Raw genomic sequence first — 26,870 nt, forward strand, 5'->3', positions numbered from 1 at the left:
GAGGAAGGAGGGCAGAGGACAGTTAGGCCTACAAGTGGTGCCGGCATGGTGGGGAGAGGCCCTGATGACCCCCTGGTTCCCAAGACTCTCTCCAGCCGGTCGCCTGCAGCATCTGCCCTGCCTGGACCAGCGAACATCTTAGACCAAGGAGCGAGAAGCAGAGGCATATACATGGTCGCCTTTCTCTGGAGACCCACAGTTACAGTCAGGATAGGTCTGACAGCACCACACTAACAAACAGCCCTGAGCTCTCAGTGCATAACACTGCGGGAGCTGAGTCATCACCCACACAAAGGCCACTGTGGGTTAGCAGTGCTGTGGGCAGTTTTCCCGTAAGCGGGGATCCAGGGGCGTCCCAACTTGGGACACTCCCACCCTTTGACATGCACCCATCAAAGGTGCCACAGAATGAATAGATAGCCTGGGGCATCATGCAGAATATTTCTAAGGAACAATTCTCAAGTATTCCATGGGCTCAAACCCAGGTATACGGCCTTCAACTAACTGCCAGGGAGGCTTGGGAAAACATCTTCACATGTACACATTCAGAGAAATGAGGCTGATGAGGACACAGCCAGTTGGCCACCTCTGTGGTCCCGATCACCAACCCTGCTTCACTCTTCTCCCTCCACCTACAATACCCTCATGCAAGGGGGGAGGCCCTGGTCCCAGGCATTCACTGCCTCGTATTCCAGCTTGAGGATTTCTGGGTGGCGGAAGGTACAGTTGACATTGGGTCTGATATGGCGCTTATTATTCCAATGACCAAAGACCTAAGGATATTAATTAACTGGCCTTCACAACGGGCAATGGTGGAAACAAGAAGCAGTAACTGACGCGGACACTCCCCTGAGGGATAGAGAAGAGTGTGGGATACAGGGCAGATTGAGCTCTGTAGGTTTCTAGAGGAGGCACAAAATCCATGATGGAACTCCCTGGTCCATCCCCCTGGATCCACGCAACCCCCAGTCCCTGGGTCTGCCTTCCGGGAGGCTGGGGTGGCAGGGAGAGCATGGTCCCTGGGGGACACATGCTGCAAGGGGGGCCCAAGGGTTCAGATTAGCCCTGAATGGCCAAACAGTCTTGCAGTCCCAGCTTGTGGTTTCTTCAGCAACACAGTTTTCTTGAAAATTTAGTAGGCTGTCAATCTATTGGTTTCCAGTCTCTTCCCTGTGCTCTTAAGTCTGCTGCATTTCTTTGTTATTTTTTGTTTATTTTTGGTTTTTTTGCCCCCAGGTCTCTATAGAAACTAAGCAGAAGATGCCTTGAAGCTTTCTGGGTCACGATGTAGGAGAGCTGAGGCATTAATCTGGTGTTTGCTTCCAGTCACTGTGGCCTTATTCAACTGCAAAGCGTTCTTGGGGTCTGTCAAAATTTTTGTGGTTTTTTTTGTTTGTTTTTAAAATGACCTCAATGCATTTGTTTAAAAAGAAAGAGGCTTTCCCACCTCTGCCAGTCCCCACATGTCTGCATGGGTTTTCTCTGTCCCCTTTTATGTCTGCGTGAAAGCTAATTCTTTCCCGAGCTCATGTCTCTGTCACCCCTCACCAAACACAGCTACAGGGAACACAGACACACCGCTGACCTTCTGTCTTCCGACCGGGAGTCTCCACTTCTGGACTTCCGATCGCTCGGGTCCATGCCATGCTTTTAGGTTTTTGTGAAGGCCAGACCATAGAAAGCAAGTGTTTTTCTTAAGTAACACTAACTGCTGTGATAAGCAATCCATAAATCTGTTACTTCACATCATTTTTTTTTTTTTCTGTTTTCCCAGAGTCTGATACCAGTCAGTGGATCTCCTGTGTGGCTCTTCTCCAGTCTCTTTTCATCTGGGTTCTTTCGTTTTGTGCCACCGCGGTCCCAAACACATGACTCCTGAGGTCACCATCGAAGAAAGGAGGCCCAGAGGATCAAGCAAGATGTTTGGAGAGTAAGGAGGAAAGAGGCTTGTATACCTTCTGTCCCCATTTCATTGACCTGAGCCTAGTCTCAGGGCCTCAAGGGAACTGCAGGCGTAGCTGGGAAGAATGTGGGGAATATGGGAGCCATGCCCTAATCCCTCCCCACCATCCCCCGACACACACTGAGGTTCTGCATCTCCAGAGTCAGCCCATCTGCCTGGGCTGTCTCTGCTGGGGGGGCACAGCACCCTCTCTGGGGGCAACCGGTTTTAGAGGCTCGAAATCCTGGCTCCCACAACAGTGTCCCTTCCACTGAGACCACATTAAATAGAAAAGGCCTGCTCTATGTCCACTGGCTGGTATCTGCCCAGCTAGGTGGCAAGAAAGAAGCATATGAATTACCAGTATTCTGGGTAGAGTCAGTTACAGGCTCTTGCCATTCAGCAAGACCTGGTTCAGAGATTTTGGACTCACATCTGGAGTGGAACGTTTCATGTTCAGACTTGGTTTTCAAATTCACACAACGCTGGGCGCATCTTGACAAGAGTCAGATCTAACACCTGCCAAGGGCCTGTGAGATTCGAACTCTGCTTCGTCTCTTAACCACCACCTTGCTAGCACGGCTGCGTGCGGGGTGCTGGCTGGAGCCCAGCGACCCTGAGGGGGGGTGGGTGCTGCGGGTGAAGCTGATGGAGTGCCAGAGAGCAGCTCCGGGGTGTGTGGAGCCCCAAACTCCCCGCCAAGGATCGTCTAGGTGCTTCACATCCGTGCCCTGCTTGCTCATCACAGTCACCCTGGGAGCTCATCCTGCTACCCTCAGCACACAGCCTGCAGGTCCCTACAGGGGACAGCTCCCTCCCCACCCCCCACCCCACCCCCCACCTCAGCCCTGTCCTCAGGAGACTCACTCACATCTGTTCCTCTCTCAGTCGCTAGGTCCCAGCCCGAGGTTACAGCATCTTCATCACATCACTTTTTCCCACCCCAGGGCCTTCGCCACAGTACACTTAGCTCAAACATTCTTCCCCTTCCAGGACCACTGTTAATTCACAGGTTGCCTTTGTGCTAACCAGAGTTTCCCTCCTTGGTGGATGAACGGGAGAGAGAGAACGTCCCTCATCTGGATGGACACAGCCCCATGGATGCACAGCTTGGCAAGTGGAGAGCGGGCAGGATTTCAGCCCCAACTCACCTGCTCCACCAGGTGTCTTTGTGTAGTGTGCAACTTACACAACTGTACAGGGCAGCCCTACGTCCCCCCTCACCTCTGGCTGTGCCTCATCCTTCACATCACAGCCTAAATTCCCCTTGCTCAGGGAAGCTCCTCTGTACCAAAGACCAGGCCAGGCTCCACTAATAGCAGCTCCTCGACATTCATGACAATATTAAGTAAAGAATGGTGTGTTTTCTTGAATGTGTATCTTGCTCTTAGCTAAACTCCCAGAGTCAAGCGTGCACTGCAGGTTAAATATGCAATATGATGCTTACAAAATGAAGTCTCAAATACAGATATGGGATGCACATCAGCCTCAACGCAAGTGTCTGGCTCTCCGGCTTACACGTTTTCTCCGTGACCTCCTCCTCAAGGCAATGGTACCCCGTTGCTGGCTCTTGAGCTCGTGACGATGGAGGCAACTTTCATACGAGCATCTGGCAGGCTGCTAGCATGCCAGACAACAGCGAACGGCTACAACATCTGCCCAAGAGGCCAACTCTCTCTGGTGCCTGGGCAGCGCATGGAGCCCTGACCTCTCAGCCCCTAATCCTCCTGATTTAGACTTCCATGTGACAGGCTGTGACATCCATAGGAGGGCACAGGCAGGAAAATGGCAAAGAGCTCTGGAGACTGGCAGCCCACTCCCAGGGTCCCCAATCCCACTCCTCCTTAAAACTCTGGCTCTTGAGCAAACCTGTCATCTGTCTGCTTCCTCAAGGCGACAACTGTGATTCATCCTGGGATTGAAGGGTAAACTGTCCTTGGAGTGATTTAATTGGGAGCATCGAGATGAATGACTGTGCCCTCATGGAATGCTTTTAAGTGGAACAAAGTGACTCATGAAGCAATTTTTACATTCAGACGAGACAGCAGAGGCCTGTCCAAAGTGCACATGTAGGAGAGAAAACAGTGGGTTAGTGTACCTGAGTGGTAGAAGAAGGCTTCACAGCAGTGGTGATCACTGGAGTGGGTTTTGAAGGATAAAGAGGAGTTCTTCCAGGGGAAAGAGTGATCAAAGAGGGTCAGAGAAGGATATTCTAGGCAGAGAGAACAGGCGATGTCCCCCTCTTTGAGTTAAATGCTCTTTTAAAAAATGTAAATGCCTAAAGTAGGGTCACCCAAAATGGATGATCTCAGCCATTCACACTTTAGCATGAATCACGTTTGCTGGTTCTCCTTGTTAGGAGCTAGCTCACCACGGAGCCCTGACGCCCCATGATAGACGACACCACGCGTGCTTATTGTTCAAGTTCCCTCTGTACTTCAGTCACAGCCAGGACATCCATTCTCTCGCTCTTCTGCCTGCCTCACCTCCACTTTGCTCGGGCCTCTACTGCACTCACTAGTGGACCACTGCAACAGCCTGTGACCTCCCGTCTCTGCCCCAGCCCCACCTCTGCCAATCAATCCTGGACAGAGCAACAGGAAGGAGGACATATCCTATCGCGCTGATCCCCTGCACGCGACACTGCCGTGGCTAAGCAGGTTACAGGGTTTCCGAGCATCAGGTCACTGGTGACCTTCCCAGCCCCGGGTCTGGCCACACTGACCTCCCCGAGTCCCCCAGTGTGGCACGCCCTTTCCCTCACTGCCCTCTGCCCTGATGCTACTCTTCCTCACCCCTTCCCTCCACAACTGACAATTCATTCCTTTGGATTCAGATTAGAGCTCCTTCCCTCTGGGAAGTGTTTCTGGATGGCATCCCAGTCTCAGGAACCTGGCCCTGTTTTGTATTTCCCTAGCGGACCGCCGGCACCACCAGCAAATGGATGATTCCTGGAGCGCTAGTCCCTGTCTGGGGTCAGCATGCCTCTCTAGGCTGCGCATACTGCCCCAACAGGAGGGTGATCAAATTACGTGCTCTGTAAAAACATGTTAAGTAAAGCAATAATTCAAGTTTCAAGGAAATGACACTCTCTCTTTTAAAAATGGGGGGCCAGGGGCACCTGGGATGCTCAGTCGGTTAAGAATCTGACTCTTGGTTTCAGGTTAGGTCATGATCTCAGGGTCGTGAGATCGAGCCCTGCCTCGGGCTCCGTGCTGGGCATGGAGCCTGCTTGAGATTCTCTCTCTCCCTCTGCACCCCCCACCTCTCTCCCTCTCTTAAAAAAAAGCGAAAGGATTTGGAAGGCCCCTACCAATGTCTGGTCTTGGAAGACAAAGGACTTAGGAAACTACTAGTCCATGGCAAGAGACAGATATAGATTCAGAGTCCTACATCCTGTTCCCTGCTTAAAGTCCCTCCCTCCAGGAAGCTCTCCATCGATCACCCCAGTGGTGAGCCCCTCTCTTCTGTGCTCCAGCCAACTACAACACTGGAGATAAATTATTTCTTAATGTTTCTCTCCTGTAATTAAAGATTACTTTTTCAATCTCCTTCTTTTTTCTGGCTAAATTGCAAACTCCATGAGGGTAGGTCTGGGGCTGACTTTCTGATGGTGGCTCCACGCCTCCTCCACCTGAGTGTTAAATATAACTGCTGTCTCAATGAGAGCAAAGCGTGGCTTAGGCTCAGGTTCCTCAACTGCAAAAAGGAGCCAACACCAACAGAGACACCTGTTGCCACCGGCGTGCTCGGTGGCCAATGTGCCGCACACGGCCACCCACTTACTGGGAGTGCTCCAGGAGAGAGCAGGTGACAGTGATTCAAAGGGGACATAAGGTGAGTGCTGGATGCAGTGGGACCTGGGCACATATCCAGGCCCCACCAGAGACCGGCTGCCCAACTACCAGCAACTTTCTGAAGTTACTAGAGTACCTCTATGATGTGAATTATTCCAGGAGCCATGAAGCAGCACAGTAAAAATGGTCAGCACAGAGCCTACCACGTGTAAGGGCTCAACACATTTAGCTGACATAATTATGTTAAATGGTGACTGTGATGTGTGGTGACGTCATCACACCATCCCGGGGTGGTGGTGGTGGGGGGGGAACAGGAGGGGAGAGGGCGTGGGGAGAAAAGGATGCTCAAAGGGGGAAAATTCTTTCCCCTCCTGAGTCCCAGGCAAACCTTATAGGTGAACACGTTTCATTCTCCCCTTTAAGAAAAGAAGAAGAAACAGAGGCTCAGAGTGGTCACATGACTTGCCAAGCTCTCACAGGTCATCCGCGGAAGAATCTGACTTTAGCCCTGCCAGGTTTCTGTACTCATACCCAGTGTTCTTGTCTGTGCACCTTGCTGCCCGCTCGCCTGCTGATCACTCAGTCTGTGTGGACTTGGTGTCTGCTGCCCTGCACCCTGAGATGGGGGCAAACACAGGGCAGTCTGGGAAGGGATTCTCTGACCCATCATGGCCACCTGACATCCCACACACCTAGAAACCCTGGAGTAGAAGAAGGCCTCCGAAGGCAGGCGATGTGGAATAAAGGCCGTTTTCGCTCATGAACCGGATGGTGCATAAATAGGCAATACTGTCGACTTTTGCATGAAAAGTCCACTTTCAGGGATTTATATTCTTCTGTGGAAATGACCTGTGGAATGCCGCCAGATTCATAAGCGTGTGAACGCAATGCGCCAGAGAGTCAAAGCCCATCATTGCTGTGCGCCGGAGAGCAACTTGTTATTTGTTTTGCAAGATTTTAGTAAATCAGATAATCGTTTAAATGAGAAAGCTTTAAATTAATTCTGGTAGAGAGGGTAAGTACAACAGTGCTTGACATCTTAATTCTTGAAACAGCAAACATCATTAAACACATTTTTTTTAAACCATAAAACAGGTTTTTCGTTAAATAACTATTGTGTTTTCCCGATGACTTCTGATTCTTCCCCAGGTAGTGAACCTTAGAGCATGGTGCTCCCAGATTTCAAACAGCTGTTCCTCCACACTCAGCTATCTGCCCCCACGCTGAAGCTTATGCAGCATGCTCCCCAAGCAGGCGTCCCGCTGGAGAAATGAGCTGCAGCGAAGCATGGGGCTGAATAGAGAGCCGAGTTCCAGGTGCGCACTGCAGGGAAATTATCTGGGTGTACTGGGTTCTGCTTCCTTATGTCAGTCATCAGGAAGTAAAAATGGGGACTAATCCTAATTGTTCCCAAAGTCGAATTATGCCTTTTGCGGTCCCCAGGCACTTTTCATCTGTTAGAAAATGTATTTAAAATCCTATTTTCATGACGGCATTGATATAATTACCTATCATCTAGCTAGCTAGCTAGTCAACACACACTTTTTGATTTTACAAGACATTAAAACATTCCATCCATCCCCAAAGTATTGTAGTCACTGGGTCCTGGGTCTACTGTGTCTTAGGGCTAAGTAGGCAGTGGTCACCCCTCATACAGGATCGAGAACCTAATGCTACGCCATCTCCCTTCATCGGTACCTCCAACATTGAGTGAGCACCTGCAGTGTGCCAGCAACTCGAATGGGCACCGAGGGCTACAGAAATGAAGATGCCCACCAGGTGGGGGCTGAGGCTGCCATTCCCATGAGCGCTGTGTCACCAACTCCTTGTCCCGTCCCTGGACATAGTAGGCGCTTGATGAATATCAGATGAGTGAATAGACCAATGACAGCATCTCTGCTCACGGAGACATCACACGCCAGAGGTAATCTAGTGATGTGTTCACATAGCAGCAATGATGGTCTGGGCCTTAGCTATGGGACTCTGGATCCTCGTGAAGGGAATACGGGGATGTTTACAATAACAAGCAAGGGTAAATTTAAAGCAAGGGTAAAGTACAAAGAGCCCAATAAGAATGGAGGCAAAGAGGTAAAAAAGGAGCATGCCTAGGAGGTGGGAGATGTCTGTCTGGAAGGCAGCTCCATGCCTCAGTTTCCATCCCCACCCAGCCCCACCAGACACGTGCCTGCCTTCAGTGAGGGCCCATCACGACACGGGGCTCAACATGGAAGGTTATGTAAAGCTCAGCACTCCGTGTGCCTGTGCTGGGGGGAAGGGCTCTTCCAGGACGATGCTGTTTTACAATTCTCTGTAATCCGACTTAAAGGGGAAGTAGCTCCAGATCCGCAATCTAGCATATTCTCTCAATGACATGCTCCTGGGTCTGGAAAGCATGACCTAAGTCATGTTGAGGATGGAGGGGTTTCACTTTGGTGGCGGATACATTCATCTTGCGACACATTCATCTGCTCTGCACGGCGTCTGTGATTTCCACGGGTGAGCCAAGGACCTGGGAGGCTCAAACTGCCCGCTAGAACACATCGATTAGAAAGTGAAATATCTAGCAGTCTCCTTGCAAGGGCGTTGGTTCTCTTGCATTCAGATGTTCTCAGATTCCACGGTTTCTGACCTGTTCCTTCAACAAAGGCTTCCCGAGCACATGCACTGCGCCCTGCACACAGAGGCAGACAAAGCAGAACCACGCCCAGCCTTGCAGAGTGGGAGTCCCTGCCCCTTCTTTGCTTAACCATTAACCTCCTCATGGCTAAAGCCCAGGTGGAGAGAGGGCAAGAGGCTGCCCAGCTGCATAACTGCAGAGCTGGAACTTAAACTCTGTCCCAGGTTCCTCATCTGTCAAAGGAAATACAAGGTCGAGGAGACAGATGGAGCCCTTGTGCGTCCAGGGCTTAACAGAGCAGGTGTTCAAACATCTGATGTAAAACGACTGGCGTCTCACTTTACACACTAGTGCAGAATTGTAAACCTTCAATTACTGCTGTGTCTCATTCACTAGGCCCCAGGACCCACTGAGGGAGAGACCGAGGTGCATTCATGTTAGCCCTGTGGTACATAGGTGCGAGCACACAGTAGGGGCTAAATACACGACCGACGGAGGAGCACACGGCGCAGTCAGGTCCCTGCCCATGGAGGCCGAGCTCTGAGGACAGAGAGTCCTGAAGCCCGTGCTTCTCCACCAGGCGCTGCCATCCTGCCCCCAGGGAGTGGAACAACGCTAGGATTTCCGTGATGCTGGGGGTGGGGGGCAGCGCAGGGGCTGCACCTGGAGGGAAAAAGGGATTATTTGGATTTGGATTCCTGATCTTCAATGAGAGCTTGCCAGAACCTGAACATTTACTAAGTGTGATAGCAGATTTCATGTGTCCATTTTGCCAGGCCACAACACCCAGCTCCTCAGTCAAGCACTATTCTAGGTGTTTCTGTAAAGTTATGTTTTAGAAGAGATTAGCATTTAAATCATCAGACTCTGAGGAAAGCAGATTATCCTCCATAATCGGGGTGGGTCTCACCCAATCAGTTGAAGATCTTCATAGAAAGACTGACCCCCCCCACCCCCCCGCCCGCCCCGGCACCAAGAAGAAAGCATCTGGTCATTGGGTCAGACTGCCTCTGGGCTCAAACTACAACTCGTGCTTGGGTCTCCAGCCCGCTGGACTAACCTGATGATTCTGGACTTACCAACCTCCATAATCACACAGAACAATCCCTTAGAATACATCTGTGTGTGTGTATACATACACACATCCTCCTGGTTCTGTTTCTCTGGAGAATCTGGACTAATAAATCAAGCATGTATCAAATGCCCCTGGTTGCACCAGGCAGTGACTGGAATATCACAGGGAAAACAGCAGAGAAAGGACTGAGGGGAGGCCCCAGCACGATCTCATCCTATCCTCTTTATACACACGGGGAAGCTGAGACCCAGAGAGGGCAAATGTCTGACTCAAGGTCGCACAGCAGGTTAGTGCTGAAAGCCAAGAACAAAACCACACCTAAGACCCTTCATTCAAGGTCCTACCCACAAGACCACATGGGGGCTTTCAGAGTAACATTCAATTTAATTATGTGAATAAACTAAAAGTAAAATAATCCAACAGAGGGTTTTACCGAGCACTTTGTGCCAGGCTCTACACTCCAGGCTTTAATATGCTTATTTCATTTAATCTTCTCAGCAACCCTGCAAGGCAGGCATTAGTGTCCCTTTTTGACAGATAAGCCGAAAATCAGAGAAGGGAAAATAATTCCCGTAGGGCAAAGCTGCTGGCTTGCGATGGGGAGGGGATGTGAGCTCCAACTCTAAATCTGAGGCTCCAGCCACCTGGGTGCAGCAGGAAAGAGTGGGGCTGCACACAGGGAGGGAGGGGCCCGGCTAATGGGAAAGGGACCCTGGCCTCCCATGATTTTTCATGCGGTCAGCTGCTTTTGCTCCTGAACTCTAGTTTCTGTAAATGTCTTTGCACAGAAAGGCTTATTTTGAAGGGAACACCTGGTGTCTAATCCTTCCAGCTGATGCTGCAGTCTGCGTGGATCCCCATGTTATTTGCTAATGCACTGGGCTTCTTGGGGATTTGGATGCACAGCTCCTAGGGGAGGAAGGGGGAGTGGATTTTATTCTCTGCTTGGCAGCCCTTGCCTGGTGGGAAGACATGGGGTGGGTGCGCAGCACTGAGCCCGCATAATTGGATGGGACCCAAATGGAAAATACACAGGAAAAGAATCAGGTCCTGAAAATAACCCATTGAGCTAAGCTCCATGAGCAAGTTCACTGCTGAGCACCCACAAATAAGCTATTTTATCTGACTCTTGTAAAAGACAGGGATGTCTTCTTTGACACACATCCCCAAAAATAGCCAAGAAAAGAAATGGGGGGGGGGGGAACTATACTGTATCATGTGCCTGCTATGGGTCTATTTTTGTACTGTCTTTATACATATTAACTCTTGAGATCCTTTCTAAAAGCAGGTATTACCCCATTCTCGTGTTGAGAAATTGAGTTTCCAAGGGTGAGTTAAACTCCAAGTCACAGGGCTCTGAGGGGCACATCAGGTGTCTGAGACCATAATCTTCGCTCTCCCATGTCACACCGCCTCAAGATCAGGGACCTGGCTGGGTCATGCTCAGCCTCTCAGATGCCACAGAGTCAGTGTGCCCTGCCCGAGCGTGCCCCAAATCTAGGGCTCTGAACAGTCTTCAAGCGCAGCCCTGCACATTGCTGGGGCTGGGCATGGGGTGCTGAGTGAGCTGGCCTCTATCCCCAGCCACATGGACCCACACAGAGAGAGAACGAAGGCTAGGAAATCAGAGAGCGCTTCTCAGAGGTGGTGGCATCTGAACGAGGCATCAGATGGGAGACACTGTATCATAATCATCCTCATAGGCTCCTGTGGACCCAGCAAAAGCCCTGTCTTGGAACACGTGTCAAAAATGCTTTGAATTGATCTAGGACCTCTGATATTCCCTAATATCCTACGCCACATTACATGGAAAATGGTCCGAGCTGGAGATTTTCAGGTAGATCTCCTGGGGAGGCTCTGGGGCCAGCACGTGCAGAGAGTGAGGAGGGGGACCCAGCTGAGGGGGTAGTGGAGATGTGATGAGGTCACAACGAAGGTTTCAGTCCACCCACGGGGAGTCTGGAGCCAGGCTGGGCCTGCAGCAGGGGGTCGGAGCTGATCCAGGGAAGCCCGCGGGATCCACTAATGATGCACAGTCACTGTGTGGCCGTGGGGATGGAGAGGGAGCTGGGAGTCCCTGCCTTCCACTCCTTCCCAATCCCATGTCCGAGCCTTGAAGCCATCCCGTGCATGAAGTAATGCAGACACGTCACCACCACCACCACCCCGGGCTGGCTGGTCTCCCGCTTTCCACTCCCTTGTTACTATCTGCTGGGTCCAGTGTCAATGCTAAGTACATGGTTCCCAGAGACTCAGTGGCTGCCAGAGGTCCTACATCTACAGGTCACTGGAGTCCACCTTCAAGAAAGTTCTGTGTTCCTTCTGGGCACAGAGCCCTGTCCTAGGTCTGGGTCCCCTGTCCCACAGGAGGGTCGGCAGCTCTCTCCTCAGCTCCTCACAGGAGAACATGACACAGAGGCTTGAACCAGATGGACGCATGACTGAGGGCAGCTTCTGCAGCCAGGCCTCCTGGCTGGGGTGCAGGCTGGGAGAGCTGACGTCACAGGAGAGCCAGCAGCGTGCAGAACCCGCTATGCTGGACGCCGTGAGCAGGGAGCGGGGCTGCATAGTACAGGGCAGCGCCTCTTTTGGGGCAGCGGGTGGGCAGGCTGAGTGCGGAGTGGCCCTCCCGATGTGGGTGGGCATCAGTTGACCAGCTAGGAATCTGAGTGAGAGAATGTCCTCTCTCTGCCTGCCTTCCGGCTGGGACACCAGTGTTCTCCTGCCTGCACACTCGAGCTCAGACTGGAACCCCACCACCGGCTTGGCTCTCCTGGGTCCCCAGCCGGCAGGGGACAGGGCTTGGGACTTCTCAGCTTCCATCATCATGTGAGCCAATTGTTTTCAAAAGATTTCTCTCTCTATATATATATATTGCATGTACATAAATATGTCAATGCTCGTTGGAAATACTATAATCTGTTCCTCCATCTATCTATTATCTCTTGTTGGTTCTGTTTCTCTGGAGAAGCTAGACTAATGCAGGCTGGTTATTTCTGAGCAGGTCCCTGATAAAAATAATCCTTTGTCGGCTCAGGAGAGATATGGGCACAGTGATGCTGAGTGTGGCCAAAGACATGCGCCTCACAGAGGGGTAAGGATGGGTGTTGATGGAGAAGAGAGAACAAGGGAAAGGTCAGGGTATGCATAGTTATTGAGCACCTACTGAGTACCAGCACTGGGCTAGGAACTTTACATTCATTATAGCAATGGCTACACACACCACCCCAGAAGAGGATCACGCTTTCATGACCTCACCCTTCAGGGGAGCAAAGTGAGACTCAGAAAAGTGAGCAAGTGAGAGACGGAGCCAAGTTTTGAAAACAGTTCAAGGCCAAGGGGCTTTCCAGGTTCCCACACGGTCCAGGGGAGGCCCCTCACAACACGCCCTGATGGGGGACCACCCAGAGGAGACGCGTATGAGGACCCCAGAGCCAGCGTCTACCCCAGGCCCTGGCATTAGGAATATGTTTGACAGAAAGGCAGGGACGGATGGACAGGTGAGAGGAAGGGACACACACACCCTGCAAAACCGAGGGCGGCCTTGGGGCCACGTCCCGTGCGGACCATACCTCTGAGGAAGTCGGCTTGCAGTATCCAGCTCCGAAGACCAGGTTTTCCAGAGAGAGGCTAGATTGTTCTGGTCCCGTGTCTGGCCCGCCTTTACCAAGCCAGGAGCCTCTTCCCGGACGGGTAAAACTGAAAGGCAGGGAGATTGAAGAGGGAAACAGTGTGAAGAAAGTGATGGTGTCATGAGCTCAGCCCCTCGGGGCGGTCAGTGACTCACTGCAAGATAAGTCATCTAGAAGAAGTTTGTGCCCCACCCAGAATGCCGGCCCAAGAGGCGGCGCAACTGGCATGAGATCCTGGAAGGCAAATGGCACACATCCTACTCTGTGGGCAAAAGAATGCCCCTAAAGGCCAACCACGTGCCTGCTGAGAGACACTGAGGCAGAGCTCCCAGGCCATGGGACTGGAGGGGCAGTTTGGACAGGCTCCAGGCCAGAAGGACGGGGCCTCCATCCACTACGTTCTGGGTCCTGCTTCTACTTCCTTCGGGGCACAATCCGGGGTGCACTCCTTCAACCCTGCCCCTGCCGAGCCTCTGTTTGTTCTTCCGTAGAAGGTGCAACCAGAGCCCCCTCCAGGGCAGGTGCTCAAGAAATAATCCTGGAATGATTTAGTCCAAGCGTCCCACGTGCCTGCTTAAAATCCTGACAGGGAAATAAAGCTCCTGTCATATTTCTGTTTAGTTCATTTATGCAAATACGTACTAGGTGCAAGCCACATAGCAGGCAGAGTGTTAGGTGGCCGGGGGCCAGAGAACACAGGCACGACCCCCTCTGTGAAGACTTTTGGTCTAGGGAGGGAGGCAGATGTAACAGGATGAAGGCAAACTCAGAACAGTGTTAGGGGTGATCCTCATGGAGAAGGGCCCAGCGGTTAGAGGCCGGTCCGCCCCGGCTCCAAGCCCAGCAGCAACACCCATAAGCTCCATGACAGGGGTACGTTTTTAGCCTCTGAGTGCCTCTGAAAGGCTGACACGTGGGAAGGGTGGGTTCCAGCGCTTTCCCCAGAGGCTCTGAAGATTCCATGAGATCAGCCCAACACGGCTGTAAGTACGGGGTCAGGCAAAAATGATTCCATAAATGCTCTAACTGCTGTCAATAATACCACAAATACAGTAAAATTTCACAAAACCATTACTGTCTCTATATCGCTATTATTGATAACACCACAAATATAATCGAGTGTAATGTAATCACTACTCTGATTTGCTTGGAACTGCGATTTCAGCAAGTGTACAGTTTAGCTACAAATGGATGAAAGGAACATTGCAGGGAAACAGAGAATGTGCACGTGAGCAGCGATGCTCAAGGCACATTCGGGGACAGACTGCCAATGCATAACGGGAGTGACTGGTTATTTTACTTTACGGTGGGCTCGATTGGCTTTTGCAGTGGATCTGAATCCCTCACGTGAAATCCACCTCTCCCCATTTAAGGATGAAAAATCAGATTCTCTTCTTCGGGGTATATCAGGAAAGGCGGAAGGTCTTTTGAGGTTAAATTTTAATTTCACACCTGCTTCTTCCTGATTGGATTTAACTGATGATGTGAAACTCACTTTTCTGGAAGAACTAGAGCTCGCGCTGTTTGACAGGTATTTCCCATCATTTTAAAGGGTTCCCTCTGTTCCCAGCCACTGTGAGCTAACTAACAGAAATGCTTCCTGTAAAATCCAGAGAACAGAAGACAGTTCTATTTTTACCCCCATCCCGGGAGAAGCCAGGCTCTGACGCTGGATGTCTATTCATGCTCCTCTCTGCTGCATCTGATTTGCAAGGAGCTCTTTCCATCAGAAGGTTACATTTTCTACGAGGAGTTTCCAGATCCCAAATCCTCGTTAGATAGTATCAGCGCTCCCAGCAGCAAGAGGAGTGACACCTGCTTCTCAATGTGAACCCTTAATCTCCTAACGGGACCCTAGCTGGTCCTCCTACCTCTACCCTGATGTCACTTCCAGCCCAGCCCATTCTGGCCATGGGAGGGATCTTCACAAAACGGGTCTAATCAAGTGATGCTCTTGCTGAAAATCCCCCATGTCTCCTTCTTAGACAGTAAACAGATTCTCAGTTCTGTAACCTGTCATTGGTTATACTGTTAAATGTGACCTTTACCCCCCCAATTTATTTCTCACTGTCACAATCTCTATCCCCCCGGGTCCAGCTCAAAGCCTGTTTCCTCTCTAAAGCCCGCCCTGGTTTCCCCCGAGCAGAACTACTTCTTCCCCAAGCTTGAAATTTCCTCAATTCAGTACGTGCTTGTGAGGCGCTAGCCAGGGAGGCTGAGAGCAGGGCCTGCGACAAGGCAGGCAATGCATAGATATTAATCCATTAAATGCAGGGCCAAGCGTTCTCTGTGTACTATCTCATTCAATCCTCCTAATAACCTCCCAGCATGCACGGACGCAGAAGCCCAGGGAGCTGAAGTCACGTGCTTGAGCTAACAAGCTTAATCGGCAGGAGGCTCAGAACAGAACCCAGGTCCCTCACACCCCAGAGCCCACACTTTAACCACATCCTACATCATGCTCCCAGGATGGTTTGCACCACTGAACCAAGGTTAGATACTTAAGCACGTCTCTGCCCTGTCAGGCTCCAAGCCTTTTAGGGTCCCGGATCTGATCTGTTCATCCCAGAGCTTCCTGGCTTGGCCTTTCCAGAAATGGCTAAAGCCTAGGACACCCACCACTAACGGAGCACGTGTGCACCATGTGTGACACAGAATGTGCGCTTCATCTCATTGTACCCCTGTCATCTCTGCTGGGTGAGTCTCACTGCTCATTTCTTAAGTTCCTTCCTTCCTTCCTTCTTTCCTCCCTCCCTCCCTCCCCTATTTCAATGTTGAAACCGATGTCTAGAGAAGTTAGACACCTCTCCAAGGGCCCCCAGAAATTACCTGGCAGTGCCAGACATCAGGATGGGCCTGATGCAGCCGAGGCACAAGAGCTCCGTCTCAGGGACCCAGAACCGCCTGCAGGGAGCTCTGCTTTTCCCAGCCGGGCTATTGGCTCACCTTCAGCAGTGGAAAGCCGGCCACTCACAGGACACTGGCCATCTGCCCTGCATCCCTGACAGCAGACAGACTATGTCCTCATGTCTACGCCAGGGCCACTCTTCACCAAGCCTCGGAGCGAGCTTACAGCCAGGGGGTATCCTCTGCAGGATCATCATACTTTGGACTGCTTTCTGGACTCTATGTCTCCTGCTTTCCTTTGATTCTGCAATGTTTCTGTCAAACTCGGCGCAGCCTCTGCCATATGATAATGCCGTCAGTGCAGACGGGCTCCCTCCATCCCACTCTGCACTCCTGGAGGGAAAAGTCTATGGTGATGTCTCCTTAGTATACTGTGTGTGTCCTAACACCGTTCCCGGGACAGCAGGCCCTCCGTACAGCCTTGGAGAAAGAACCATGACTAGTCCCGTGGTCTCCCTTACAGTGGTCCAGTTTCCATGGAGGAGCCCAATCCTCGATGGGCAGGAGAATGTCCACACTCACCAGCAGAGACCAGGGGCCAGGCGCTCCACTCACACAGCCCAGGACACCAGCTCCCTCCACCCCCAGAGCCCCTGGCTCCATTCTCAGGCCCTGAGCTAACCCCCCATGGGCTCTCCCCAGGTCAAAACCCAACACTGCCCAAGGCCCGCCCTATGCGGTGCCCCCTTTTCTCTCAGAAACTATGCTCTTTAGCCCACCGAGACTCTATCTCTGGGTGACACTCCTCAGTTTGAGGATTATGGTTGATTTGATACATAGGCGTCCTGTCTACCATTCAAGGTCAGTGTCTGAATTAGCCCCATCAGCAAGCACAGCCCAGGTGGAGCTCGGCCGAGGGGCCCAGGGACTGAGTGAAGGCCTCCAGGAACAGCATCTCTGGGCCACGTCACCTGGTCAGGATCCAGGTTCCTCCTTCCCTACTCCTGACCCCGGCAGCCCATCAGAGCCTGGGCCTTACCCAACAATAAACCGTGGGGACCAGAGTCTCTCCCACAGGCACTTTAACTCCCCGCACTGAGAAGCTGTCCTGAAAAGGGACACTGGGAAGTTAGCTCCATCCTGAGACTCCAGGCTGCAAGAGTCTCTCTCTGGGGCGCCTGGGTGGCTCAGTTGGTTAAGCGACTGCTTTCAGCTCAGGTCATGATCCTGGAGTCCCTGGATCGAGTCCTGCATCGGGCTCCCTGCTTGGCAGGGAGTCTGCTTCGTCCTCTGACCCTATCCCCTCTCATGTGTTCTCTCTCTCTCATTCTCTCTCTCTCACATAAATAAATAAAATCTTAAAAAAAAAAAAATAAGAGTCTCTCTCTGAATGTCCCTTTGCACACTTGAGCAACTCATGCCCACAGGCACGGGCAAGGTTTCGAACTGACCTGGCGTATGTCTGGCCATGCCAGGCACAAAACACAGTGTACCAGCTCTGTTCTTCCATTTGTGGCATTCCTGAAACCTCAGCACTTCGTGGGCTTTCACGGATGCGGAGAACACAGGGCCACACACGGGGTCCTGCTTTGGAACAAACAGCAAGCTGGGAGGGGGCAGAAGACAGAGCCCCTGCCCCGGGGCCTGGCCACATCCTCATCTGAGAGTCACTAAAATCTTCTGTGCATGGCCACATGAGTGCTCCTGGTTTAGAGATGAAGACTGTGTGTCTCGGGGACATGCAGGGACTTCTCAGATAAGCCACCGTTAGAAAAAACAAAGCCTGGCATGGGGCCCAGGTTGGATCTGTCTCCAGCGTAGCCAGGTCTGAGCCACTGCTGGCAGGTTTTCAGACTGGCTCCCTGCCCGTGCACCCCTGACTCCTGATGCCCCCCTCCACATCCCCCGCCCCCCGCCCCCCTGCTCCTGAGGGAGGCCCAGAGCCTCAACTGTCAGCCTGGGAGACGCTCCTCTGGTCTGCACCCATCAATCCCGGCCAGCCCCATGCCCCTCAGCTGCGCCGGGGACAGAGCGTCCCAAGAAACCCAGAGCGGCACCCCTGCACCTCCAAGATCGTAGTCATCGCTTCCTACCTGATCAAGGGCTGCTGCAGAGCCACGAGGGCAGCGTGGACGGTCACCGAGATGACTGACAGGTGGAAATAGTCGAACATGACGGGGACCTGGTGATGCAGACCTCTCCGGGGGTGGAAGTGTAGGCCAAGCGTGCGGCTGCTGATCAGGGGGGCCCCCGCCACGTCCTGCAGCCTGGAAGGCAGGTGAGTGAGTGCCCGTGAGTGATGGCAGGCCATCCCTGCTGTCACCCAGGCAGGTCTGTGTGAGAGCCTCACCCGGGACAACCACCATGCACACAGCATCTTATTCAATCCCTACAATCACCCTGTCTGGTAGAAATCATCTCTCCCGTGATTGGCAGATGAAAAAACTCCGTATCCAAGAAGAAAAAGAAGGCAGGAGGCATCTCACAGCTACTTCTCAGCAGCCCCCAGGGCTCATGCGCTGTGGCCACTGGCACCAAGCCCCCCGTCAGGCCAGTGAGGGAGACACACTCGGACCCTTGTCAGGGCTCATCTCAACACTGAAGCCCTCCTGGGCTCCCTCCCCCGACTGCCCCTCGCCCTCCCCCCACATGCAGGAAAGCACTTCCTTTGTACATCTGCACTCTCTACTACATCTCTACCTCCTGAGGCCAGGAAATGTGACTAATTCACATTTCTATCCCCAACACCTAACATCGTATCTGGCATACTATAGGAGCTGCCCCAATGTTTTCTTTATTAAAAAGAATAATTGCCTGACCAAATGAACAAATGAGTCCCGAAGCATATCGGTTAAACAGTCTGACCACTTTCATCAAGGATTTCTCTACCTTTGTTCTAGCATTTTGTCATTGGTGCATGTCTGATTCCCAAGAGATGAACTGGCTGGTAGGCAAAGTCCAACAGAGCCTCTGGTGATAAAAATAGGGTTGATTCTTCTCTAAATAAAACTCCTCCAGTGCTAATCTCAAGCTCTGGAAATCAATCACTCAGGTTTTCCAAGTTTCTCTGAATCAGAGCACTTGGGTAGCCGGGGTGGGGCATCTTCCCTGAGTAGAGCAGAGAGCTCAGAAAATAGAGGACAAACTGCTCATGAGCTCAGAAAATAGAGGACAAACTGCTCATTCCTCCATAGATGAGGAAATGAGACACAGAGAAAGCAAAGCGAGCAAATTCCCAAGACCCAGCCCAACGGGCTCTGCTTCCTGGAATCCTTGTGTGCAAATGAAAGCCAAGCATATAAATCACTGAAGCCCAATGTGACTCCACAAACAGACCACAAACAGGGCCTCCTCTCTTTCCCAGGAGAAGCCTGATGGGGAAGGGGCTAGGAGTATACCTCCTGAGCCTCAGAAAGTCATTAACATTTATAGTCATTTCAATTCTGAAAACAATTTACTGAGGCCTTACTATGAACTGAATCCAGTGCTTTTTCCCTTAATCCGTAAGACAATCATATGAGGTCTTTCCTAGTATTATTCCATTTACAGACAAGGAAGTAAAGCTAGCATGAGTTAACTGACTTGTTCAAAGTCACAAGAGAAAACCGAATGCTAGACCCACGTTTATCTGACCACGCAGTCCATTCTGTAGTACTGGACTCTACTGGAATCCATTCGCTCACAGGCTTGTAGGAATCACAGAAATATTCTTAGGCTAGAACGACATGAGGTGAAGAGCACGTCAGGGTAGCAAAGGTGTCAAAAATGTGAAGAAGAATTTAAGCCACATTAATAGGAGTAAAGACCTCAGAATAAAGGAGGTAAAAGCTGTTTTGTGCTCTAAAATGGAATAGAGCCAATCAATGGCGATAAAACTCATTCGTGGGGGTCTCAATTTAGAAAGGATGAGGTAAACCTGAGAGCAATGAGAGGAGAATGTCTGCATTTCTATAAAGGAACTAAAAAAAAAAAAAAAAATCAAACCACCAATCAAAAAAAAAAAAAAAAAACAGAGAAAGAGCCCTGATATTTAATTGGAGATGAAGAGATCATTTTATTGAAGAGTCTTGTTTATCTGATTTTTTTTTTTTTAAATTTATTTATTTGACAAACAGAGACAGCGAGAGAAGGAACACAAGCAGGGGGAGTGGGAGAGGGAGAAGCAGGCTTCCCGCCGAGCAGGGAGCCCGATGCGGGGCTCGATGCGGGGCTCGATCCCAGGACCCTGGGATCATGACCTGAGCCGAAGGCAGACGCTTAACGACTGAGCCACCCAGGCGCCCCTTGTTTATCTGATCTTAAAGGGTCATCCTGAGAATTTTTCTAAGTGGTTGCAAGGACTAAAATCCAGGGCAACTGAAGGAAGGCACACAAAAAGGACTTGTTCCCTAAATAAAGAAGAATTTCCTCATAGGCAGAACTGCCCAGGGACAGAATGGGATCTGATGGGAAGGAGTGAGCTCCCCGTCCCTATGCAGGCATATGCTCGTGGGCCTTCGCAACGTAGCAGGTGCAAGTGGAGGGTAGACTAGAGCAGGGTGATCTTGACTTTGGGGATGGGATAAGGCTTTGTCAGGGAGGGGGTTCTGTCCTGTGCACTGTAGAATGTTTCTTGGCATTCAGAGACTCTACCCATTACATGCAAGTAGGAGCATCCCCTGCGTAACAATCAAAAATGTCTCCAGATGTGGCCCAAATGTCCCTGGGGGACAGAATCGCCCTACCCACAGTGAAAACCATTGGAGGAGATGGGTGTCAAGAGACCTTTTGAAATCCCCGATATTCTATACTGTGCTTCTCTGGTTGGTCTCCACCCTGGCCTATGTGGTTCTAAAGAAGCCTCTGCCTGGGTCATGTTTCAAAGCCTAATGTGTATCCCCAGGATGTATCATCCTTAAACCCAATTTATGAAAATGAAAAAATATGTCATTATAAACTCTTCCCCAGCCTCTGGTTTCCTGTTCCTCTTAGCTAATCTTATATTCCATGAAGCCCCCTGCTCTGATTGTGATTAAGTGCTCTGTGTTATAGAGAGGAAGGGACACAGGGAAGCCTGGCCCCATGTGCATCTAGGAAGCCACAAAGAGGAAGAAGACATTGATTCAGCAGTCCACATACTTGAGATATTGTCTCTGTTAATCTTAATAACAGACTTATGAGGCCCCGATTGTATAATAATGTCCATTTTATAAATGAGGCTGCTGAGATGTAGGAATGTTCTGGGACTTGACCAACATCTCGTGGTTGATGAGCACAGAGCCTGAGCTGCTGAATTTCATGCACTTTGGGCCCATCTCCGTTAACCACTGTTTTGACAGCAAGATGGTCTCATTTCCTGGGTCTACCATGACTATCATTCAGGCTGCCTGGTGGAACGGATGGAGAACTCCTAGGCTGAGGTGTAGGGTTCGTTGATGACTTAGAAATGTCTCCCACGGAGTAACAGATGAATGTCTCTGAAGGAAACAGGCGCAGGAAAAGAAGGCAGGTGGGTTAATGAGATGGGTGAATGATAGAAATCACAGATAGTTGAGGGGCATATGAGACCAGAGGCAGGAGCTTCACTTCTGAGTTTCTAGATTAGGAAGAAAGCCAGCCTCCTGCAGGGGCTCTGCTAGAACAACAAACCATGGGGATGGTGTGAGGTGAATAAGATTTCCCAAGCATCCACCATCCCACGAAGGAGTAATCAGCAGGGATGAGGGAAGCACGTGGCCAGAGGGGCTTGGGTCCAGACAAGAATGAGGAATCTGTGATGTTGAGCCCAAACCCCATGGTAAGACCATGGACAGATACTCCTGACGCCCCAGACACTAGACATGACCATTTGCACATCAGCAGATGTCCATTCTCAAGGTGCAGACACATCAGGTCACCAACATCTCAGAGAATCCCGTCTGCTTCAACTCCTCATGTTACAGAAACTCCCATAACAACCAGACCAATCTCAGGGATGAGCAAGTCCTTGAGAAAGGGGAGAAGGTTCCAATAGGGAGTCTGAACTTGGAAGGGATGAAGGGATTGGGGGATCAGAGGATTGTTCCGCCAGCATTAGACCATTGGCCACCCAGTTCTCCATTATCCACAGAAGAGCATGAAGTATCTGCTGAAGGGGTTGTAGACACCAGAAGGGCAGATTAATTTGTGGAGAGTGGTCAGAATAATTCTCTGAGAATCTGCTAACAGAACAGAGGGAAAAGGAGTGTCTCCTCCATAACTGTAAGCCTCATGAGAGGGATCTTCAAGTGAACTTGATCAAGTCCCTTAGAATTGAGAGAACATAGGTCCTTGTGCCTGACTCATCCTGCAGAAGTCCTCAGGAGAGAAGCTGAGGGTGGCTGCATCGGCCCAAGGAGGAGTGAGCAGGATTGCAGGGGGAGGGAGGCAGTGAGGGAGCAAGTGCCTTTGTTCATTTCCCAAGGACCAGATGTGGGTTCTTTGGAGAAGAATATGCCAAAAGAGCTTCCTGAAAGGAGTGGCTGAGCCAGCCACAGGAAGCATTGCTGTATCAAAGAACTGCAGGGTTGGTGGTGGAGGGGGGGGGGGGGGGGTGTGAGGAAGCTTGCCTAATTAATGGGTAGATCCCCAAGGAATGTATAGGGACACCCCAAGAACAAAGGACCCAGTGAATCAGCCTCCACTGCATGAAGCTGCTTTCAACTAAATCTGCCCTTCATGACCCCTGCCCCCCGCCCCGCAATCTCCTCCCTCCTTACCATGCCTGACCCTGCAAGGTCCACACACCCCAGTGGGGAAGGAGGCAGGAACAAATATGAAGCCGCCCACCGCCCCGCGCCTGCACAGGGAGCTTCCTGAGCTGAGCTAGCCTGGAGCTGGGGGTGGTGGGTGCAGGTGGGGATGGGGGCAAAGAAGATGTCATAAACCGGATGAGAGGTTGCAGTTTTGCTAATATCCCTGACTGGACTTACGAGCCCTGAAACAGGGGCTATCCTTTTCTGACCTGGTAGAACCTGCAGCTGACAGCTCGCCTGGAGGAGGAGAGGAGGCCCCAGAACAGGCTGAGAGGAAGCAGTTATGGGAAAGAAGAGCAACTGTCTCCTGCTTGTTTAATCAACAGGTGACATAAATGGATTTTCAATTTTCAGAGTTGAAACATAATAGCGGGCATTTAGTACAAAGATGCAGAATCCCGGCCGCATCTCCTTGGATTCAGGAAGAGCCTTGAGACCTGCCGCTTCGTAGGGTCATTAATTTAAAGACCTAATGAAAATAATACTGCACTGAAAAAATGAATGGAGGTGTCAGGGATGAGAAGGTGCCGGATAATGAAGGCAAGCAGGCAGGTTGTTATCTGTGCACACAGCATGTGAGCGCCCTGCCTAAAGTGCATGCCGTCTGCAGTGACCACACGGACACGTCCAGCCCCGTGGCTCGGTGGGCTGTGGCAGTGGAGGACACTGCAGCTGCTCAGGAACCGGGCTTCTGAACGATGTTCTGAGGTTCACGGCCATGAGCTTTCCTGGGGGGCAGGGAAGGGTTGGAGGAAGGAAGTCATAGGACCACGATTCAGAGACGTCAGGGACACTCACTGCTGTTCACTGTCGGTAAAGTGCAGATCCACCTTGAGCTGAAAATCGACTTCACTTAGTGCTTCTTCCACCTGCGAGAGAAACACAGTGCAAGGGATTTAGGGGTCAATCTGGCCCAAATAAAAAATGTGGCTGGTCTATTTCTCAAAGTTTAGGAAAAGCATCTCGCCACAAGGCTAATGTCCTTTATTCGTGAAGCGGAATTCCCATGCACATTCCATGGAATTCCAGTTGAAGGTGAGATCTGTGGGTATTACCAGGAAAACGGAAGGAAGGGATTTATGTAGTCAAACGTGGGGGAAAAGCCAATGTGCAAAAAAAAAAAAAATGTTAATAAGGTTGCTATATCGCAGGACTTTTGAGAACCACATTTTCCCCAACAGATGTGACCTGGAATCCTTTTAGGCAGGAGGGGAGTGTTCCATGACACCTCTCTGGGAAGGGGGGAGCTGTGAACTTGACCACAGGAAACCCCACTTGGCTAGTGATGGGATGATGCTGGAGGTGACATGGTCTCTACCCTCAGGCACGCCCGCCTGGTGGGCACCACTCTCCGGGTGTCCAGAGGAGGCTGCTGATGCTCAGGGAAGTGAGGTCACTCCCCAAGGTGGCTCAGCTTCCTAAGAAAGCAGATCTTTCATTTTTGTCTTGAGGTCCGTTACATTCAACCATTTACACTTCAAGACACTTTGGCATTTCCTGTCCTTTCCATACATAGCTGCTTTCATTCGTAACTTTCCTGTTTTCATCAATTCGCAAAGGATTCTATTTGTTTCACCTGCCAGCTTCCCACATATATCTAAAAGATGGCACCCCCCGTTGTTCTTTTCCCACACTGAACCCCATCCCCCCACCTCCAGGAAGGTTGCTTGCAGAATACCAGATCCCACTGCCTCCCCTGCTCAGTGGAGAAACCCAGGGAAGCACTAAGCTCCTGGGCCAGGACTCGGGCTCCTCTCCATGCCCAGGTTGGCCAGAGCCCTTCTCCCCTGCGACCCACAAAACCCTGGTTTCTAATTTCTGTCTCAGCATTCAATGCTTCCTATTATAATTGTTTCAGGTTCCTAACCTAGAAGCCAGTGAGCCAAATTGTTATCTGCAGACACATTTTGTTCAGTCCACGCAAAGCTGCAAGTTGCAACTCACAAACCCCAAATGTTCAAAAATCAGGCAACTTCACATTTCTATTGCAAGTTTCCAGCTTCTATTAAAAAAAAAAAAATCCCGGGCGCCTGGGTGGCTCAGTTGGTTAAGCGACTGCCTTCAGCTCAGGTCATGATCCCAGGGTCCTGGGATCAAGTCCCGCATCGGGCTCCCGGCTCGGCGGGGAGCCTGCTTCTCCCTCTGACCCTATCCCCTCTCATGCTGTTTCTCTCTCGTTCTCTCAAATAAATAAATAAATAAATAAAATCTTAAAAAAATAATAAAAATAAAAAAAAAATCCCTGGATCTGGCAACACAGGGCTGCCATCTAGAAGCTTTGTTTGGATCAGGGTCCCCGCATTCACTGACATTCGCCATTTGGCCTGTGGCTAAACCCCCCTGGCCATTTTCTTGCCTACAGTACTGTGCCCACAGTAATCAGTCACCATTAAGGGAGAGAGTAGTCTTAATTCATTCTGGATCTCCAGCTCCCACAATAGAGCCTGCCACATAGAAAGTATTCATGTATCCTGAGGAATAAATAAAGCTCTTTGCCACCCCCACTCCTTTTGGGTTTTGTTTCTTTGCAAAATGTCCTCATCCCACAGGGGTGGAAATCTCTTACCCAAAGGCATCTCTGGAAACACGTTCCTGGTTAAGCATAACTCAGGCAGAGACATATGGATGGAATTTATCTTTAGGTCCCCAGGGTTTTAAAATTTGTTCGAAAAAGAAAAAAGCATTTAAAAGTTAACATTCTGCTGGATCCAAGTGCTATGAATAACTTCCGCTTCTAGCTTTGTTTTGCATAATCACAAACCTTGCTTCGTACACACAACCCAAGCAACGGAGCCTCTTGCTACCCGTTCCTAGGAAGTGAGATTGGCAAAGCAAGCCCGCCTAACCACCTCCTGAGCATGCTGGCTAGCAAAAATTCACTGTACGCTCCAGTTTTAAACTTGCTGCAATTCCTTTGGAACCAGGAGAGGAATCCTGGGCCAGGATGAGCTGTGGCTAGATTGAGCCTGGCTATGACTTTAGTGATGTCTCAATAATTTAATTCCAAGAGGCTCCAGAATGAAGTCACTGGCTTCTTTAACCACTGATTTCACCGTTGGCTGTTGGCTGCCTTCCCCGCCCTCCACACACACACACACACACACACACACACACACACACTCGTACATGGGCACGTGCAGAAGGGTACACACACATGCACACATTTGCACATGCATGCGTGCATACACACTTGTACGCATGCTCTTCCATTGCTCTGTCCTACTTGGTTAAAGACATCACCTCCCTTTCAGAGTCGATGTTTAACACCAGGAAGCCATGTAGTGTTGCCATGGATGTAGTAACAGTAACTAGATTTGCAGAGGAGCTCCTGGGTAGCAGTCCACTGCTCATTCTATCTTACTCTGTGTGGAGAAGACTGTGAATTCAGAAATATTGTCCCCATTCACAAATAAGGACATTGAGGCTCAGTGTAGCAGCACGTTCCCAATTCAACTTTCCCAAGGTCAACTTGTGAGTGAATCCCACAGCCTAGATTCGGTCAAGGGTTCGTCTGCTTCTTCGGCCTTTTTGCGTGTTGGGTTGTGCATTCTCTCCCTGGTTGGTTTCGGCACCCCTCATAATGATGACTCTCACTTCTTCCCCTCCATTCTTAGATTCTCTCCTGAGCTACATCACAGCCGGGTAGGAAAGGTAACATTGGAAAACAATCTACATGGGTGCCATTCTTGGCTCTACCCTGGGCCAATCAACCTCTCTAACTTGGTTTTCTCATCTGGAAGATGAGGGTAAAATATTACCCTTATTCCTTAGACAGCACTGCTATTGTGTGACTAAGAAAATACACATAAAGGGCTGAACACAGTGTATGAACAAAGACCATTCTCAACAAATATTAGTTATTGTTGTTATTTCTAAATTCCCGTGGGCCTGCTCTCCGGCCCCCCCGCCCCCCAGGACCCTCCGTGCACCGACTCCACATGGTGGGCCTGCATACTGCTCGTAAACACAGGTGTCCTGGTCAGACTGCCTGGGTTCAAATCTCAGCTCTACCACTTCCTAGCAGCATGACTTTGCACAAATTACTTACTTTCTCCACATCTCTGTATCCTCATCTGTAATACACATCACAGTACTGGAAGTGATGATTCGATGAGATCTCCCAAGAAAAGCACTCAGCACAATGCCTGCCACACAACACACACCTAATAAACACAAGGTGCTATTCGTGTTAAGATCATGTGGGTGTT

General features: G+C 50.7%; 1 protein-coding gene across 1 annotated transcript in view; it reads right to left on the reverse strand.

The window, feature by feature from the left end:
- Positions 1–26,870, reverse strand: part of FAM135B (family with sequence similarity 135 member B) — a 179,576-nt gene that overhangs the window by 69,664 nt on the left and 83,042 nt on the right. The window contains exons 4-6 of the mRNA XM_021688480.1: positions 23,461–23,531; positions 18,004–18,177; positions 13,004–13,130 (exon numbers count right to left, since the gene is read on the reverse strand). Of these exons, the coding sequence (XP_021544155.1) occupies positions 13,004–13,130; positions 18,004–18,177; positions 23,461–23,531 (372 nt within the window). The remainder of the gene's footprint in view (positions 1–13,003; positions 13,131–18,003; positions 18,178–23,460; positions 23,532–26,870) is intronic.

Source organism: Neomonachus schauinslandi, chromosome 4 (assembly GCF_002201575.2).
Source record: "Neomonachus schauinslandi chromosome 4, ASM220157v2, whole genome shotgun sequence".
NCBI classification, from domain to species: domain Eukaryota; kingdom Metazoa; phylum Chordata; class Mammalia; order Carnivora; family Phocidae; genus Neomonachus; species Neomonachus schauinslandi.